Genomic DNA, 17,759 nt, shown 5'->3' on the forward strand with positions numbered 1-17,759 from the left:
GGGGTGGGATATTGTTATCTTGTAAGTAGTGGGGTGGGGTGTTGCTATATAGTAAGTGGTGGGGTGGGGTGTTGTTATATAGTAAGTAGTGGGGTGGGGTGGTGTTATATAGTAAGTAGTGGGGTGGGGTGTTGCTATATAGTAAATAGTGGGGTGGGGTGTTGCTATATAGTAAGTAGTGGGGTGGGGTGTTGCTATATAGTAAGTAGTGGGGTGGGGTGTTGCAATATAGTAAATAGTGGGTTGTTGCTATATAGTAAGTAGTGGGGTGGGGTGTTGCTGTATAGTAAGTAGTGGGGTGGGATATTGTTATCTAGTATGTAGTGGGGTGTTGCTATATAGTAAGTAGTGGGGTGGGATATTGTTATCTAGTAAGTAGTGGGGTGGGGTGTTGTTATATAGTATGGTTGTGGGGTGGGTTGTTGCTATATAGTAAGTAGTGGGGTGGGATATTGTTATCTTGTAAGTAGTGGGGTGGGGTGTTGTTATATAATAAGTAGTGGGGTGGGGTGGTGTTATATAGTAAGTAGTGGGGTGGGGTGTTGCTATATAGTAAGTAGTGGGGTGGGGTGTTGCTATTTAGTAAGTAGTGGGGTGGGGTGTTGCTATATAGTAAGTAGTGGGGTGGGGTGTTGCTATATAGTAAGTGGTGGGGTGGGGTGTTGTTATATAGTAAGTAGTGGGTGGGATATTGTTATCTAGTAAGTAGTGGGGTGGGGTGGTGCTATATAGTAAGTAGTGGGGTGGGGTGGTGTTATATAGTAAGTAGTGGGGTGGGGTGTTGCTATATAGTAAGTAGTGGGGTGGGATATTGTTATCTAGTAAGTAGTGGGGTGGGATATTGTTATCTAGTAAGTAGTGGGGTGGGGTGTTGCTATATAGTAAGTGGTGGGGTGGTGTTATATTGTAAGTAGTGGGGTGGGATATTGTTATCTAGTAAGTAGTGGGGTGTTGCTATATAGTAAGTAGTGGGGTGGGGTGTTGTTATATAGTAAGTAGTGGGGTGGGATATTGTTATCTAGTAAGTAGTGGGGTGTTGCTATATAGTAAGTAGTGGGGTGGGATATTGTTATCTAGTAAGTAGTGGGGTGGGGTGTTGCTATATAGTAAGTAGTGGGGTGGGGTGTTGCTATATAGTAAGTGGTGGGGTGGGGTGTTGTTATATAGTAAGTAGTGGGGTGGGATATTGTTATCTAGTAAGTAGTGGGGTGGGGTGGTGCTATATAGTAAGTAGTGGGGTGGGGTGGTGTTATATAGTAAGTAGTGGGGTGGGGTGTTGTTATATAATAAGTAGTGGGGTGGGGTGTTGTTATATAGTAAGTAGTGGGGTGGGGTGTTGCTATATAGTAAGTAGTGGGGTGGGGTGTTGTTATGTAGTAAGTAGTGATGTGGGGTGTTGTTATATAATAAGTAGTGGGGTGGGGTGTTGTTATATAATAAGTAGTGGGGTGGGATGTTGCAATATAGTAATTAGTGGGGTGGGGTGTTGCTATATAGTAAGTGGTGGGGTGGGGTGTTGTTATATAGTAAGTAGTGGGGTGGGGTGGTGTTATATAGTAAGTAGTGGGGTGGGGTGTTGCTATATAGTAAGTAGTGGGGTGGGGTGTTGCAATATAGTAAATAGTGGGTTGTTGCTATATAGTAAGTAGTGGGGTGGGGTGTTGCTGTATAGTAAGTAGTGGGGTGGGATATTGTTATCTAGTATGTAGTGGGGTGTTGCTATATAGTAAGTAGTGGGGTGGGGTGTTGCTATATAGTAAGTAGTGGGGTGGGGTGTTGCTATATAGTAAGTAGTGGGGTGGGGTGTTGCTATATAGTAAGTAGTGGGGTGGGATATTGTTATCTAGTAAGTAGTGGGGTGTTGCTATATAGTAAGTAGTGGGGTGGGATATTGTTATCTAGTAAGTAGTGGGGTGGGGTGTTGTTATATAGTAGGTAGTGGGGTGGGGTGTTGCTATATAGTAAGTAGTGGGGTGGGATATTGTTATCTTGTAAGTAGTGGGGTGGGGTGTTGCTATATAGTAAGTGGTGGGGTGGGGTGTTGTTATATAGTAAGTAGTGGGGTGGGGTGGTGTTATATAGTAAGTAGTGGGGTGGGGTGTTGCTATATAGTAAATAGTGGGGTGGGGTGTTGCTATATAGTAAGTAGTGGGGTGGAGTGTTGCTATATAGTAAGTAGTGGGGTGGGGTGGGGTGTTGCTATATAGTAAGTGGTGGGGTGGGGTGTTTTTATATAGTAAGTAGTGGGGTGGGATATTGTTATCTAGTAAGTAGTGGGGTGGTGTGGTGCTATATAGTAAGTAGTGGGGTGGGGTGGTGTTATATAGTAAGTAGTGGGGTGGGGTGTTGCTATATAGTAAGTGGTGGGGTGGGGTGTTGTTATATAGTAAGTAGTGGGTGGGATATTGTTATCTAGTAAGTAGTGGGGTGGGGTGGTGCTATATAGTAAGTAGTGGGGTGGGGTGTTGCTATATAGTAAGTAGTGGGGTGGGATATTGTTATCTAGTAAGTAGTGGGGTGGGGTGTTGCTATATAGTAAGTAGTGGGGTGGGGTGTTGCTATATAGTAAGTGGTGGGGTGGTGTTATATTGTAAGTAGTGGGGTGGGATATTGTTATCTAGTAAGTAGTGGGGTGTTGCTATATAGTAAGTAGTGGGGTGTGGTGTTGTTATATAGTGAGTAGTGGGGTGGGATATTGTTATCTAGTAAGTAGTGGGGTGTTGCTATATAGTAAGTAGTGGGGTGGGGTTTTGCTATATAGTAAGTAGTGGGGTGGGATATCGTTATCTAGTAAGGAGTGGGGTGTTGCTATATAGTAAGTAGTGGGGTGGGATATAGTTATCTAGTAAGTAGTGGGGTGGGTTGTTGCTATATAGTAAGTAGTGGGGTGGGGTGTTGCTATATAGTAAGTAGTGGGGTGGGGTGTTGCTATATAGTAAGTGGTGGGGTGGGGTGTTGTTATATAGTAAGTAGTGGGGTGGGATATTGTTATCTAGTAAGTAGTGGGGTGGGGTGTTGCTATATAGTAAGTAGTGGGGTGGGGTGTTGCTATATAGTAAGTGGTGGGGTGGGGTGTTGTTATATAGTAAGTAGTGGGGTGGGATATTGTTATCTAGTAAGTAGTGGGGTGGGGTGGTGCTATATAGTAAGTAGTGGGGTGGGGTGGTGTTATATAGTAAGTAGTGGGGTGGGGTGTTGTTATATAATAAGTAGTGGGGTGGGGTGTTGCTATATAGTAAGTGGTGGGGTGGGGTGTTGTTATATAGTAAGTAGTGGGTGGGATATTGTTATCTAGTAAGTAGTGGGGTGGGTGGTGCTATATAGTAAGTAGTGGGGTGGGGTGTTGCTATATAGTAAGTAGTGGGGTGGGATATTGTTATCTAGTAAGTAGTGGGGTGGGATATTGTTATCTAGTAAGTAGTGGGGTGGGGTGTTGCTATATAGTAAGTAGTGGGGTGGGGTGTTGCTATATAGTAAGTGGTGGGGTGGTGTTATATTGTAAGTAGTGGGGTGGGATATTGTTATCTAGTAAGTAGTGGGGTGTTGCTATATAGTAAGTAGTGGGGTGTGGTGTTGTTATATAGTGAGTAGTGGGGTGGGATATTGTTATCTAGTAAGTAGTGGGGTGTTGCTATATAGTAAGTAGTGGGGTGGGGTTTTGCTATATAGTAAGTAGTGGGGTGGGATATCGTTATCTAGTAAGGAGTGGGGTGTTGCTATATAGTAAGTAGTGGGGTGGGATATAGTTATCTAGTAAGTAGTGGGGTGGGTTGTTGCTATATAGTAAGTAGTGGGGTGGGGTGTTGCTATATAGTAAGTAGTGGGGTGGGGTGTTGCTATATAGTAAGTGGTGGGGTGGGGTGTTGTTATATAGTAAGTAGTGGGGTGGGATATTGTTATCTAGTAAGTAGTGGGGTGGGGTGTTGCTATATAGTAAGTAGTGGGGTGGGGTGTTGCTATATAGTAAGTGGTGGGGTGGGGTGTTGTTATATAGTAAGTAGTGGGGTGGGATATTGTTATCTAGTAAGTAGTGGGGTGGGGTGGTGCTATATAGTAAGTAGTGGGGTGGGGTGGTGTTATATAGTAAGTAGTGGGGTGGGGTGTTGTTATATAATAAGTAGTGGGGTGGGGTGTTGTTATATAGTAAGTAGTGGGGTGGGGTGTTGCTATATAGTAAGTAGTGGGGTGGGGTGTTGTTATATAGTAAGTAGTGATGTGGGGTGTTGTTATATAATAAGTAGTGGGGTGGGGTGTTGTTATATAATAAGTAGTGGGGTGGGATGTTGCAATATAGTAATTAGTGGGGTGGGGTGTTGCTATATAGTAAGTGGTGGGGTGGGGTGTTGTTATATAGTAAGTAGTGGGGTGGGGTGTTGCTATATAGTAAGTAGTGGGGTGGGGTGTTGCAATATAGTAAATAGTGGGTTGTTGCTATATAGTAAGTAGTGGGGTGGGGTGTTGCTGTATAGTAAGTAGTGGGGTGGGATATTGTTATCTAGTATGTAGTGGGGTGTTGCTATATAGTAAGTAGTGGGGTGGGGTGTTGCTATATAGTAAGTAGTGGGGTGGGGTGGTGCTATATAGTAAGTAGTGGGGTGGGGTGTTGCTATATAGTAAGTAGTGGGGTGGGATATTGTTATCTAGTAAGTAGTGGGGTGTTGCTATATAGTAAGTAGTGGGGTGGGATATTGTTATCTAGTAAGTAGTGGGGTGGGGGTGTTGTTATATAGTAGGTAGTGGGGTGGGGTGTTGCTATATAGTAAGTAGTGGGGTGGGATATTGTTATCTTGTAAGTAGTGGGGTGGGGTGTTGCTATATAGTAAGTGGTGGGGTGGGGTGTTGTTATATAGTAAGTAGTGGGGTGGGGTGGTGTTATATAGTAAGTAGTGGGGTGGGGTGTTGCTATATAGTAAGTAGTGGGGTGGGGTGTTGCTATATAGTAAGTAGTGGGGTGGGGTGTTGCTATATAGTAAGTAGTGGGGTGGGGTGGGGTGTTGCTATATAGTAAGTGGTGGGGTGGGGTGTTGTTATATAGTAAGTAGTGGGGTGGGATATTGTTATCTAGTAAGTAGTGGGGTGGGGTGATGCTATATAGTAAGTAGTGGGGTGGGGTGGTGTTATATAGTAAGTAGTGGGGTGGGGTGTTGCTATATAGTAAGTAGTGGGGTGGGATATTGTTATCTAGTAAGTAGTGGGGTGGGATATTGTTATCTAGTAAGTAGTGGGGTGGGGTGTTGCTATATAGTAAGTAGTGGGGTGGGGTGTTGCTATATAGTAAGTGGTGGGATGGTGTTATATTGTAAGTAGTGGTGTGGGATATTGTTATCTAGTAAGTAGTGGGGTGTTGCTATATAGTAAGTAGTGGGGTGGGGTGTTGTTATATAGTAAGTAGTGGGGTGGGATATTGTTATCTAGTAAGTAGTGGGGTGTTGCTATATAGTAAGTAGTGGGGTGGGGTTTTGCTATATAGTAAGTAGTGGGGTGGGATATTGTTATCTAGTAAGGAGTGGGGTGTTGCTATATAGTAAGTAGTGGGGTGGGATATTGTTATCTTGTAAGTAGTGGGGTGGGGTGTTGCTATATAGTAAGTGGTGGGGTGGGGTGTTGTTATATAGTAAGTAGTGGGGTGGGGTGGTGTTATATAGTAAGTAGTGGGGTGGGGTGTTGCTATATAGTAAGTAGTGGGGTGGGGTGTTGCTATATAGTAAGTAGTGGGTTGTTGCTATATAGTAAGTAGTGGGGTGGGGTGTTGCTATATAGTAAGTAGTGGGGTGGGGTGTTGCTATATAGTAAGTGGTGGGGTGGGGTGTTGTTATATAGTAAGTAGTGGGGTGGGATATTGTTATCTAGTAAGTAGTGGGGTGGGGTGGTGCTATATAGTAAGTAGTGGGGTGGGGTGTTGCTATATAGTAAGTAGTGGGGTGGGGTGTTGCTATATAGTAAGTGGTGGGGTGGGGTGTTGTTATATAGTAAGTAGTGGGGTGGGATATTGTTATCTAGTAAGTAGTGGGGTGGGGTGGTGCTATATAGTAAGTAGTGGGGTGGGGTGGTGTTATATAGTAAGTAGTGGGGTGGGGTGTTGCTATATAGTAAGTAGTGGGGTGGGGTGTTGCTGTATAGTAAGTAGTGGGTGGGATATTGTTATCTAGTAAGTAGTGGGGTGGGGTGTTGTTATCTAGTAAGTAGTTGGGTGGGGTGGTGCTATATAGTAAGTAGTGGGGTGGGGTGGTGTTATATAGTAAGTAGTGGGGTGGGGTGTTGCTATATAGTAAGTGGTGGGGTGGTGTTATATTGTAAGTAGTGGGGTGGGATATTGTTATCTAGTAAGTAGTGGGGTGTTGCTATATAGTAAGTAGTGGGGTGGGGTGTTGTTATACAGTAAGTAGTGGGGTGGGATATTGTTATCTAGTAAGTAGTGGGGTGTTGCTATATAGTAAGTAGTGGGGTTGGGTTTTGCTATATAGTAAGTAGTGGGGTGGGATATTGTTATCTAGTAAGTAGTGGGGTGTTGCTATATAGTAAGTAGTGGGGTGGGATATTGTTATCTAGTAAGTAGTGGGGTGGGGTGTTGTTATATAGTAAGTAGTTGGGTGGGGTGTTGCTATATAGTAAGTAGTGGGGTGGGATATTGTTATCTTGTAAGTAGTGGGGTGGGGTGTTGCTATATAGTAAGTAGTGGGTTGGGGTGTTGCTATATAGTAAGTAGTGGGTTGGGGTGTTGCTATATAGTAAGTAGTGGGGTGGGGTGTTGCTATATAGTAAGTAGTGGGGTGGGGTGTTGCTATATAGTAAGTAGTGGGATGGGATATTGTTATCTAGTAAGTAGTGGGGTGGGGTGTTGCTATATAGTAAGTAGTGGGGTGGGATATTGTTATATAGTAAGTAGTGGGGTGGGGTGTACCTGGTATGTCCCCTGTAGTGTTCCCACCAGTAATGTGACCTCCTCCAGCACAGACATGTCGTGCTGCAGGTCCTGGAGTTCCTGGTAAAGCCGTGGAGGACCCAGGATCACTTTCCCTGTGGTCAACACACAACACAGCCTGTCACACTACAGTGCACACATCAACAGGTTACACCAGTTAACATGTCACACACATCAATGCTCCTGAAGACATCATGAATCATCTCAAGGTCAAACAACAATCCCCAAATGGAACTGCATTTCGAAACTTTCCTGAACTACAATAACTAGTGGAAGTGATAAAGAAAACGTGCACTTGTTGAAACTCTCGTTCCACTAAGAAAGGAGTTCAATGTGTGATGGATCGATCACCACCGTTATTTGTTGAACAGTCTGAATGATGTCGGGAGTCTGAATGCATAACTAAAAAGCAGATAGAGAGAGGCCATTTGGAGCTATATGATGCCCTTTTCCCAAACAAAAGGAATGCAGGTGTCTCATTAGATGTGAGATTCACCAATCGATTTTGAAGCACACTCTTTAAAGTCTACCTCTCCAACCTCAGGGAATCAATAGCTCTACCTCTCACTGCCATCCTCCCTCCCTAATGCCCTGGTCCACATCTCTACACAAGGCTCCAGGAGCACAACACAATTCAATGTTGCAGCAAGATGTAGCTGTAGCCTTGTCCTGTGCTGTCATCACAACCACATAATCAAGTAGCAGTCCGGCTTTGGCACAAGGCAGGTAACTGAAGCATGGCCCTTTGTGGGAATCTAGTGGCTGTGTAAAGCCAGGGGGTGGCTGTGTGGCTGTATCGACAAATAGTCAGAGAGTGGAGAGAGGCAGGTATTGTTCTCTTAAGAGAGCCTTTGTAACCTTTAAGCCTTTAGTGCAGAGGAGGCTGGCGAGCGGAGCTATAGGAGGACGGGCTCATTGTAATGGCTGGAATGGAATAAATGGAACGGTATCGAACGCAACTATATGGAAACCACGTTGAACTCCGCTCCATTCATTCCATTCCAGCCATTACAATGAGCCCATCCTCCTGTAACTACTCCCACCAGCCTTCACTGATTTAATGGGATCTCTCACATGGACGGGCATAGACATCTGACATCTGTGAGACACGATCAATAGCAGACACATCTGAATATAAAGAGGTGTGCCTGCCGCGAGTCTCTGTAAACAATGGCTTCCCTGTAGCTGTGGGGCTTTGGGATTCGCTGGCACACAGGTCCGCTGTGTCCCCGCCTGCCTAGAGTTGGCCCCAGCCCCAGAGGTGAATGTGCTGAGTTGTAATCCAGCGTAATCCCGTTGGTGTGGCGGGATTGGTTTTCACACTCAGACACGGTCAATCACACTGGCCGCCAGGCACGAAGCAGCAAGGCAGGGCTGAGCCCACAGGGGCCCCTGCCCTTCCTCCCAGAGGCAGCCGCTTCATGTAACAACAGCCAGCAGGAATCTTCATCCTCAGCATATAGTCCAGCTGGTGCTGCATCCAGCTCTGGGAACTAACCTGAGGGAATTTACAGCAGCCACTGCTTCCAAATCCCCAATATATCAAATCTGCACCAAAGCCATAGACTAATCCCCATCCAAACCTGGACACCAGCTCACTGCATGTAGATGAAGCATAGATTCAGTGTAGCATTGCTGTGCATTGCAGTCTCGTGTCAGTATCAGTATAAAAAACTCTGTAATGGTGGCAGGGAGAAGGTAAGCCTGTGTGTGGGTACATGGGGATGGCACAAGACCAGACACAGTGGGGATACAAAACAGTTCCCAGAAGGCCAGCCTTCTCCATCAATAAGGAAGGGCATCAGGGCCTGCAGGAGATGAAAAATGAGCCCATTTCTCGCCAAGCCGTGGGAGTGTGGGATTTAGGCCGGACCCCCCCCCCACAGGGGACAGGTAACTATAAATAGATGTGGAGCGAAAGAGAGCGAGAGAGCAAAATAGCAAGTGAAAGAGCGAGCGAAAGAGAGAGAATCTGAAGTCAAATGTCTACTGATGATCTGGTACTTCTGTCCCCAACCAAGGAGGGCCTACAGCAGCACCTAGATCCTCTGCACAGATTCTGTCAGACCTGGGCCCTGACAGTAAATCTCAGTAAGACAAAAATAATGGTGTTCCAAAAATGGTCCAGTTGCCAGGACCACAAATACAAATTCCATCTAGTCACAGTTGCCCTAGTGCACACAAAAAACAATACATACCTTGGCCTAAACATCAGCGCCACCGGTAACTTCCACAAAGCTGTGAACGATCTGAGAGACAATGCAAGAAGGGCCTTCTATGCCTTCTAAAGGAGCATAAAATTTGAAATACCAATTAAGATCTGAGTAAAAATACTTGAATCAGTTATAGAACACATTGCCCTTTATGGTTGTGAGGTCTGGGGTCTGCTCACCAACCAAGGATTCACAAGATGGGACAAACACCAAATAATTCATGCAGAGCAGAATAAGTCCGATTCCCGCTAATTATCAAAATCCAGAAAAGAGCTGTTAAATTCTACAACCACCTAAAAAGAAGCGATTCCAAAACCTTCCATAACAAAGCGATCACCTACAGAGAAATGACCCTGGAGAAGAGTCCCCTAAGCAAGCTGGTCTGTTCACAAACACAAACAGACCCCACAGAGCCCCAGGACAGCAACACAATTAATGCCAAATAATGAGAAAACCAAAAGATAATTACTTGACACATTGGAAAGAATTAACAAAAAAACTGCACAAACTAGAATGCTGTTTGGCAGAATGCCTGACCACTGTGACTGACCCAAAATGAAAGAACGTTTTGACTATGTACAGACTCAGGGAGCATAGCTTTGCTATTCATAAAGGTCGCTGTAGGCCGACCTGGCTCTCAAGAGAAGACAGGCTATGTGCACTCTGCCCGCAAAATGAGGTAGAAACTGAGCTGCACTTGCCAAATGTATGACCATATTAAAGACACATATTTCTCTCAGATTACACAGACCCACAAAGAATTAGAAAAACAAATCCAATTTTGATAAACTCCCATATCTATTGGGTGAAATACTACAGTGTGCCATCACAGCAGCAAGATTTGTGACCTGTTGCTACAAGAAAAGGGCAACCACTGAAGAACAAACACCATTGTAAATACAACCCGTACTTATGTTTATTTATTTTCCTTTTTTTACTTTAACTATTTGCACATCGTTACAACACTGTATATAGACATAATATGACATTTGAAATGTTTTGGAACTTGTGTGAGTGTAACATTTACTGTTCACTTTTTATTGTTTATTTCACTTTTATTTATCTATTTCATTTGCTTTGGCAACGTAAACATATGTTTCCCATGCCAATAAAGCCCCTTGAATTGAAATTGAATTGAGAGAGAGCGAGAGAGAGAGACAGAGAAAGAGAGAGAGGAGAGAGCGAGAGAAGGGGGTGATAGACCCTTTAATGTCAACTTAAATCATCCCACAGCGATGCAGTAAACTTTTAAGACTTTAAGGCTTAATCTTCAGAGAATCTAAACCTAATCTTGGCATCCCTGTTAAACTGTTGCTGTTCACTGAGCGTGACACGGTCAGACGCTGCTGTAAAAGGCGCCATTAATATTTAAAGGCCGTTCCATTACATCATGATAAGGCTTTGTATCTCCTCCTTCCCATAGCACATTTATCAGTGATCTCTCCACCAATCTGTACGCACAACAGAGTTTTGTGAGGGGTGAAAAAAGGCCTGTTTCGCCATTAGATTCCTATCTAGTGCTGCTGCTTCTCTAATTGGAGCTGGAGAGGAAGGGAATAATCTCTGCAGATTGATGACACCACTCTAGATATGTTTGTGGTCTATCAGAGAGTGAAATGAGACTGTGGAGGGTGCAGCTCTGTTTTCCCACTGTATCTCTCGCAGATAAAAACAGCCCAGGCAAATGGAACCAAGTGACCATCATCGCTATTCTTTTCACAAACACATCCTCAATCAGAGTGACAGCGCTGCGTCACCAGAATTCACTGGGATAGTTCACAGTAGCAAACAGATTAGAAGGCTGTGCTGAGTCAGACCATGGGGCTGAGACTAGGAGTCTGGCCAAGTGATGAGATTAGCTGGACTACAGGGATAGAGAGGCGATGGATGGATCACTCAGTAGGTTTACCAACCTGGGGGACAGGCACTGCCAGGGTGCTTGGCACCTCCATGTTGGAACAGGGTCTCCTTGGCCTGGGAGGCCTCCTGACCCACCTCCACTACCTGGACCTGCAGCAGGGGGGCACTCCACTTCATGGTGTACTTAGGACCAACAGGTACTAGGCTGCTGATATCAAGGGGCCCCCTGGTGGTTGAAAAGAGAAGAAAACAAGCAAACAAGTCAACGCTTCTCCCAGCATCCCTCTCTTCCTAACAGCAGGACTAATCCCAAACCACCAACAGGAGGAGAACTGAGGTATAGCTCCTTATATTGTCACATAAAGAGCTGAGAAGCTGAATTAGAATCCTTCTGATCAGCTGTGTTCACGGCAGACAGCGGGACCCCCGGCTATGAGCAGAGTTAATTTCATATTCATATATTCCTGTAATCACGCATACAATCAACGTTATGATCACGTTGTCAAAATTCTAGAGGGCAGGCAAAGTCAACTTCAGGGGAATCAAGTTGAACGAAACATGGGGTGATAACTACTTTGAAGGCTGAACAAGAGAGCTTTGAGGTATGAACGTCTCAAACAGGAGCTTTGTAAATGGAGGAAAATATTTGCTGTTTACCTTTAGCTCTGAGACGATGTGAACAATGGTGCTGTCATAGAGGATAAATTGTAGAGGGACCAAGAAGTATTTTATGTCAGTGATCTAGGACTCTTGTTGCTCTAGTTAAGCTGCCTGCAGTTTGTTTAAAGCTGATAAAGCTCCTGTTCCTCCAGATAGTGCTAGAGAACGCCTATTAGCTATTGCTCTTTGCTATGCAGTTTGCCTAAATATATCCCTGTAAAGCTTTGTAGGCTGAGCCTTGTGGTGCTGCTGCTGTGGAGCTGGGAAGGTGTTTGTGTATTCAGACTGTAGAGCTGTTTAGCAGAACTCACTCTACTCTACAGAGACACCACTTACTTGACGTTGATGTTGGCACAGATGAGGATATCGTTGAAGAGGAAGACTTTGCGCTCCTTAGACTTCAGGACCTGGCCTCGCTCCCCATACACCGTCTCAATCAGTGTCTCACAAAGCACCAGAGACCCCTGGTCTGAGATCAGTTGCTAAAGGGGCAGAGCAATCAGGACACTGTCTCAAAAGGCACATCACAAATGGCAAATTCTCCAGGGTTTCAGTTCAATTGCTAAGGAGCACAACAGGCAGCCTAAAGACTGGTTAAGTGAGTGTCTCATTTGGGATCAGTGTCAGATCAAGGGAGATTTGTCCAGTCAGTGCACACAGAATACATTCACATGCGACCTGTCAGTCAGGGCAGGTGTTTTGTGTGCCTGTTTTGCATGTTATTTTGGCATTAATACGTGTCACATATTAGTATACAAACAATGTAAAAAAAAGAATGTATAGATTATTGACTTAATAAAGCAGAATACAAACATGGTCTCTTTTTTGCTTTCTTGAGTATGAGAGCTCTAAAATGCAGGTGTTTCAGCCTAGCTCAGTGCTTTCTGTGGTGGTGGGGCAGCCAGTGGAATATGTGGAGCGTAGGGGTTGGTAATGTTCTCTAGTTGCACCGTGATTGGCTCAGTGTTCTGTCACACATGGGGACACTTCGTCAACGCAAAATTTAAAGGTAGAGCTCGACAATTCTAGCCACTTGGGTGCTGCCATAGAGTTACGTTAGAAGTGCCCATCCAAGTAGGCTCAAAGTCATTGGTCACAGATAAAATTACATCAAATCAAGGTACAGTGAGGGAAAAAAGTATTTCATCCCCTGCTGATTTTGTACGTTTGCCCACTGACAAAGAAATGATCAGTCTATAATTTTAATGGTAGGTTTATTTGAACAGTAAGAGACAGAATAACAACAAAAAAATCCTGAAAAACACAGGTCAAAAATGTTATAAAATGATTTGCATTTTAATGAGGGAAATAAGTATTTCTCTCAATCAGAAAGATTTCTGGCTCCCAGGTCTCTTTTATACAGGCAACGAGCTGAGATTAGGAGCACACTCTTAAAGGGAGTGCTCCTAATCTCAGTTTGTTACCTGTATAAAAGACACCTGTCCACAGAAGCAATCAATCATATTCCAAACTCTCCACCATGGCCAAGACCAAAGAGCTCTCCAAGGATGTCAGGGTCAAGATTGTAGACCTACACAAGGCTGGAATGGGCTACAAGACTATCGCCAAGCAGCTTGGTGAAAAGGTGACAACAGTTGGTGCGATTATTCGCAAATGGAAGAAACACAAAAGAACTGTCAATCTCCCTCGGCCTGGGGCTCCATGCAAGATATCACCTCGTGGAGTTGCAATGATCATGAGAACGGTGAGGAATCAGCCCAGAACTACACGGGAGGATCTTGTCAATGATCTCAAGGCAGCTGGGACCATAGTCACCAAGAAAACAATTGGTAACACACTACGCCGTCAAGGACTGAAATCCTGCATCGCCCGCAAGGTCCCCCTGCTCAAGAAAGCACATATACATGCCTGTCTGACGTTTGCCAATGAACATCTGAATGATTCAGAGGACAACTGGGTGAAAGTGTTGTGGTCAGATGAAACCAAAATGGAGCTCTTTGGGATCAACTCAACTCGCTGTGTTTGGAGGAGGAGGAATGCTGCCTATGACCCCAAAAACAGCATCCCCACCGTCAAACATGGAGGTGGAAACATTATGCTTTGGGGGTGATTTTCTGCTAAGGGGACAGGACAACTTCACCGCATCAAAGGGACGATGGACGGGGCCATGTACCGTCAAATCCTGGGTGAGAACCTCCTTCCCTCAGCCAGGGCATTGAAAATGGGTCGTGGATGGGTATTCCAGCATGACAATGACCCAAAACACACGGCCAAGGCAACAAAGGAGTGGCTCAAGAAGGAGAAGATGGAGTGGCCTAGCCAGTCTCCAGACCTTAATCCCATAGAAAATCTGTGGAGGGAGCTGAAGGTTCGAGTTGCCAAACGTCAGCCTCGAAACCTTAATGACATGGAGAAGATCTGCAAAGAGGAGTTGGACAAAATCCCTCCTGAGATGTGTGCGAACCTGGTGGCCAACTACAAGAAACGTCTGACCTCTGTGATTGCCAACAAGGGTTTTGCCAGCAAGTACTAAGTCATGTTTTGCAGAGGGGTCAAATACTTATTTCCCTCATTAAAATGCAAATCATTTTATAACATTTTTGACATGCGTTTTTCTGGATTTTTTTGTTGTTATTCTGTCTCTCACTGTTCAAATAAACCTACCATTAAAATTATAGACTGATCATTTCTTTGTCAGTGGGCAAACGTACAAAATCAGCAGGGGATCAAATACTTTTTCCCCTTACTGTACATCTACAGTAGCTCTGGACTGATCATGTCAACATCATACTTTCAAAATCTTAGCAAGCTAGCAGTCATCATCATGAAGTCGACAATCTATCGGCAAATCCTTTTCAATCCTTGTCATATGAAGATAAAAAATTCGGAGAAATTATAGATAAAACGTATCGGTGCTCAATGGACATAAACATTATACAACAAGTTGAAAATCCCAAATTCAACAATGAGTGGTTTGGAAGGAATCAGTGGTTAACTGCAAGCATTGCAAAGCAATCACTAGCCTGCTATTCAGTGGAGTGGGTGTGTGGTCCCATGTCTAGGTTTAAGGGTCTCTTTTCCAAGCTTAAAAGGATAAACAATCCAGCATGACTTCTGCCAAACTCAAAACAACTGTAAACTCGTAACTGGGAAATCTTAAAAAACGAGGTCCGACTGGGAAAATACGTTTTGAACGGTCATCTAACTCGGAATTGCAAGTCGAGAACTCGGGTCTCTTTCTAGAGCTCCGACCTGAAGATCACAGACATCATGACTCAAACTTGTTTTTTGTAGAGTTCAGAAGTTCACCAGCACCATAAATCCAGAGAATGGCAGACTTTGATGACAAAATTTTCCCTCGAAGGACCGCCGTGCCACCTTCCTGTTCAAGTGAGCACAGCACAACAAGGTGAGTCAAAAAATGTATTGTATGCTGCTGCATAAATTATGTAAAATGCTAGGAAGATATGTACTGTATACTACTGTAGCTAAGAAAGTAATACTAAGTGTATGTTGTGTAGTAAGCTGTTAGTAGTCCATGTGCCTCAATCATTTGGTCCCTTTTTGGCTCATCATTTCCCCTACTGTTCTGACTTGGTAGTGCACAGGTAGCCTATAGCCTGTTTTAGAGAAATGTAGTCATTGAATATTGTAAGAGCTTCATTGTCTGCTTATATGCCCCCTTTATTTATCCTATGGTTCTGACTTGGTGTACAGGGAGAATACTGTAAGAACGGCCCATGTTCTGAATTCTGGCGCTGTACATTTCAGAAGTGCTGAAAAAAATTGTTATATTGACTACGTCCATCCTAGCTCGATCATTAATATCTTAATCGAAATTACGGACTGCTTCTTATCGTCAACTTATTCCATAGTTTGTACATCACAGATGTCAGTAGAAACCACATTTGTTTAAGCAAGTCAGCCATATCAGTGTTGTTTTTTTAAAGGAAGTAAATGAGGCTGTTTCGCTGCCAGACAAGGCTCCTCTGGTAGCCAGGTGTAGCAGTGGTAAGGTGTTGGGACTGTTTGTTGGGACATTGCTGTTGGAACAGCTTTATGTAGGCCCTAACAGTTTGTTGGCACCGTTTGGCACCGTTATAGAGCAATTAATGTATTGTTTAGTGTTGGGGGTTTTTCCCCACCAAGATTTACATGCTAAAATCGCCACTATATACACACAGACACATGAAAATATCCACAGAAATGTCTTTGTATACTGCAGTATGTGAGAACACACAAGACATACTTTTCCTAAGGTACATATGGCAAGGGTAATCTGATTGAAAGCATTACTTGGTTCAGTCATTTTTTATGTACAGCTGAATCAATACAGTCAGTTTTATGTATTCTAAAACAATCTTCTGAAAAAAAGAGTCATTACAACTACAGTAAAACAAAAGACTGAACTAACGGTAAAGTACAAATATGCAGCTCAGATAGTGTCCCACTCTGATGTTTCTGTTTGTTCGATAGAAACACCATTTTTATGAATAATAATAATCTGTGTTTTGTCCATTTTACAACGCACAGTGCTCTACATCCCATCACATCTCACAAAATGGATTGTTATATCTGTGGAGAATCAGTAGCTGTGCTTGGCTTTTGTTCAGATGGCTTGGGAAATGAGTCATTAGTCAAACAGTAGCCTGTCTTCTATGAACACAGAACTACAGCACCCTCCAGAGGCAGAGAGACGTAAGTCATGGAAGGCCCCTCTGAAAAGTCCCAAGTGTCAACAGTGTGTATGCATGTGTGACTGTTTTGTGTGAGTGTGTGTCTGAGATATAGACTGAAACGGAAACCTCAGCCTGTTCCCACTCACAGTGTTATCTCCCATATTCCACTGACTTAGATACTTAGTGACAAATAATTAATATTTCATTGGATGTTATGGGATAATGGAAGAGAACTGCTTCCTATTGAAATTCTGCAGTCTCACCGCAGTAAATGGAATTCTGTGTGGAGCTGACGAGATTGGCCAAATCAGCTCATCTCAGGGCTCTGGAAAATTCACCACCATGGACCAATAGAAAGAAAGAGAGAGGGAGGCACAGAGGGAGGGAGGGAGGGAGGGAGGGAGGGAGGGAGGGAGGGAGGGAGGGAGGGAGGGAGGGAGGGAGGGAGGGAGGGAGGGAGGGAGGGAGGGAGGGAGATGATGGGCTCCAGGTGGGGACAAAGAGAGGGAGGAAGAGGGAGAAAGTGAGCAAGAGAAAGAGAGGGAGAGGGAAGAAAATAATAGCAGAAGAAAAGGAGGGGGGAAATGATAGGGAGAAGGACAAGGAGAAACGGGGAGATATAGCTTCCAATTAAATGTCTCATTTACCCCTTAATTCCTCTTATTCAAAAATGCATTTGTTCAGATTTGCAGTGTCTGGACTGTAATTCCAGTGTGGTAATGGAGAAGAAACGCCGTGGTGTTTAGATACTGTTCAGGGGCCATAATGGACATAATATCTGGGCAAAGATTTTTCAAAAATAAAATGCTTTCCTAGACTAATGTTTGGGAAAGTAATGTAAGTGATGGCTATATATGCTAATGCATAGGTGTTTGGCTCATGCTGATAACACAGAGGAGGTAGAGGAAGGGCTCTGGGGTTGAGCCACACAGTAAGCAGGTTGATTACTCTGTGTGCGTGCGTGTGTATGTGTCAGTGTCGGTTTGTGTGTGCCGGTGTGTGCTTGTGTCGGGGGGTGCGTGTGCGTGCATGTGCTTGCGTACATATGTATTGCAGTGTTTCTGTCACCTTGCTGAGCGAGCGGTCGCTGACACTGCGTGCTAGCTGCTGAGTCTCAGCTATTTGGTTGGCCACACGCTTCTGTTCATTCAGCTTCTCGGCCAGCATTTCTAGTTCAGTCAGAGCCAGCTGCAGAGGCAGGCAGTCTACGTCACCCTTAGGTGTGTTCTTCAGCATGTCCTGACAGAGAAACAGTGAAGAGAGAAACAAACACTAAATAAAGTGAAGAGGTGTTGGTTTGTGTGTAAGTGTGTGTGTGCATTGTTTTCTGTGTTTTTACGGCCCAGAGCCTAGTAAGCACATTGTTCTCATTTTCATATTTCTTTTAAAAATCCAAGTATTTATTGAGTTCATCCCAGATCTGTGTGTGTGTCTGGCTTACCTGCAACTGTGTGTGCTTGTGGA

General features: G+C 44.2%; 1 protein-coding gene across 1 annotated transcript in view; it reads right to left on the reverse strand.

Moving 5' to 3' along the window:
- The window catches only part of LOC106582977 (rho guanine nucleotide exchange factor 10-like protein), a 137,892-nt gene that overhangs the window by 109,511 nt on the left and 10,622 nt on the right, over positions 1-17,759 (reverse strand). The window contains 4 exon segments of the mRNA XM_045705436.1: positions 6,902-7,017; positions 11,049-11,221; positions 11,992-12,137; positions 17,364-17,534. Of these exon segments, the coding sequence (XP_045561392.1) occupies positions 6,902-7,017; positions 11,049-11,221; positions 11,992-12,137; positions 17,364-17,534 (606 nt within the window).

The sequence above is a fragment of the Salmo salar genome, chromosome ssa22 (genome assembly GCF_905237065.1).
Source record: "Salmo salar chromosome ssa22, Ssal_v3.1, whole genome shotgun sequence".
NCBI lineage: Eukaryota > Metazoa > Chordata > Actinopteri > Salmoniformes > Salmonidae > Salmo > Salmo salar.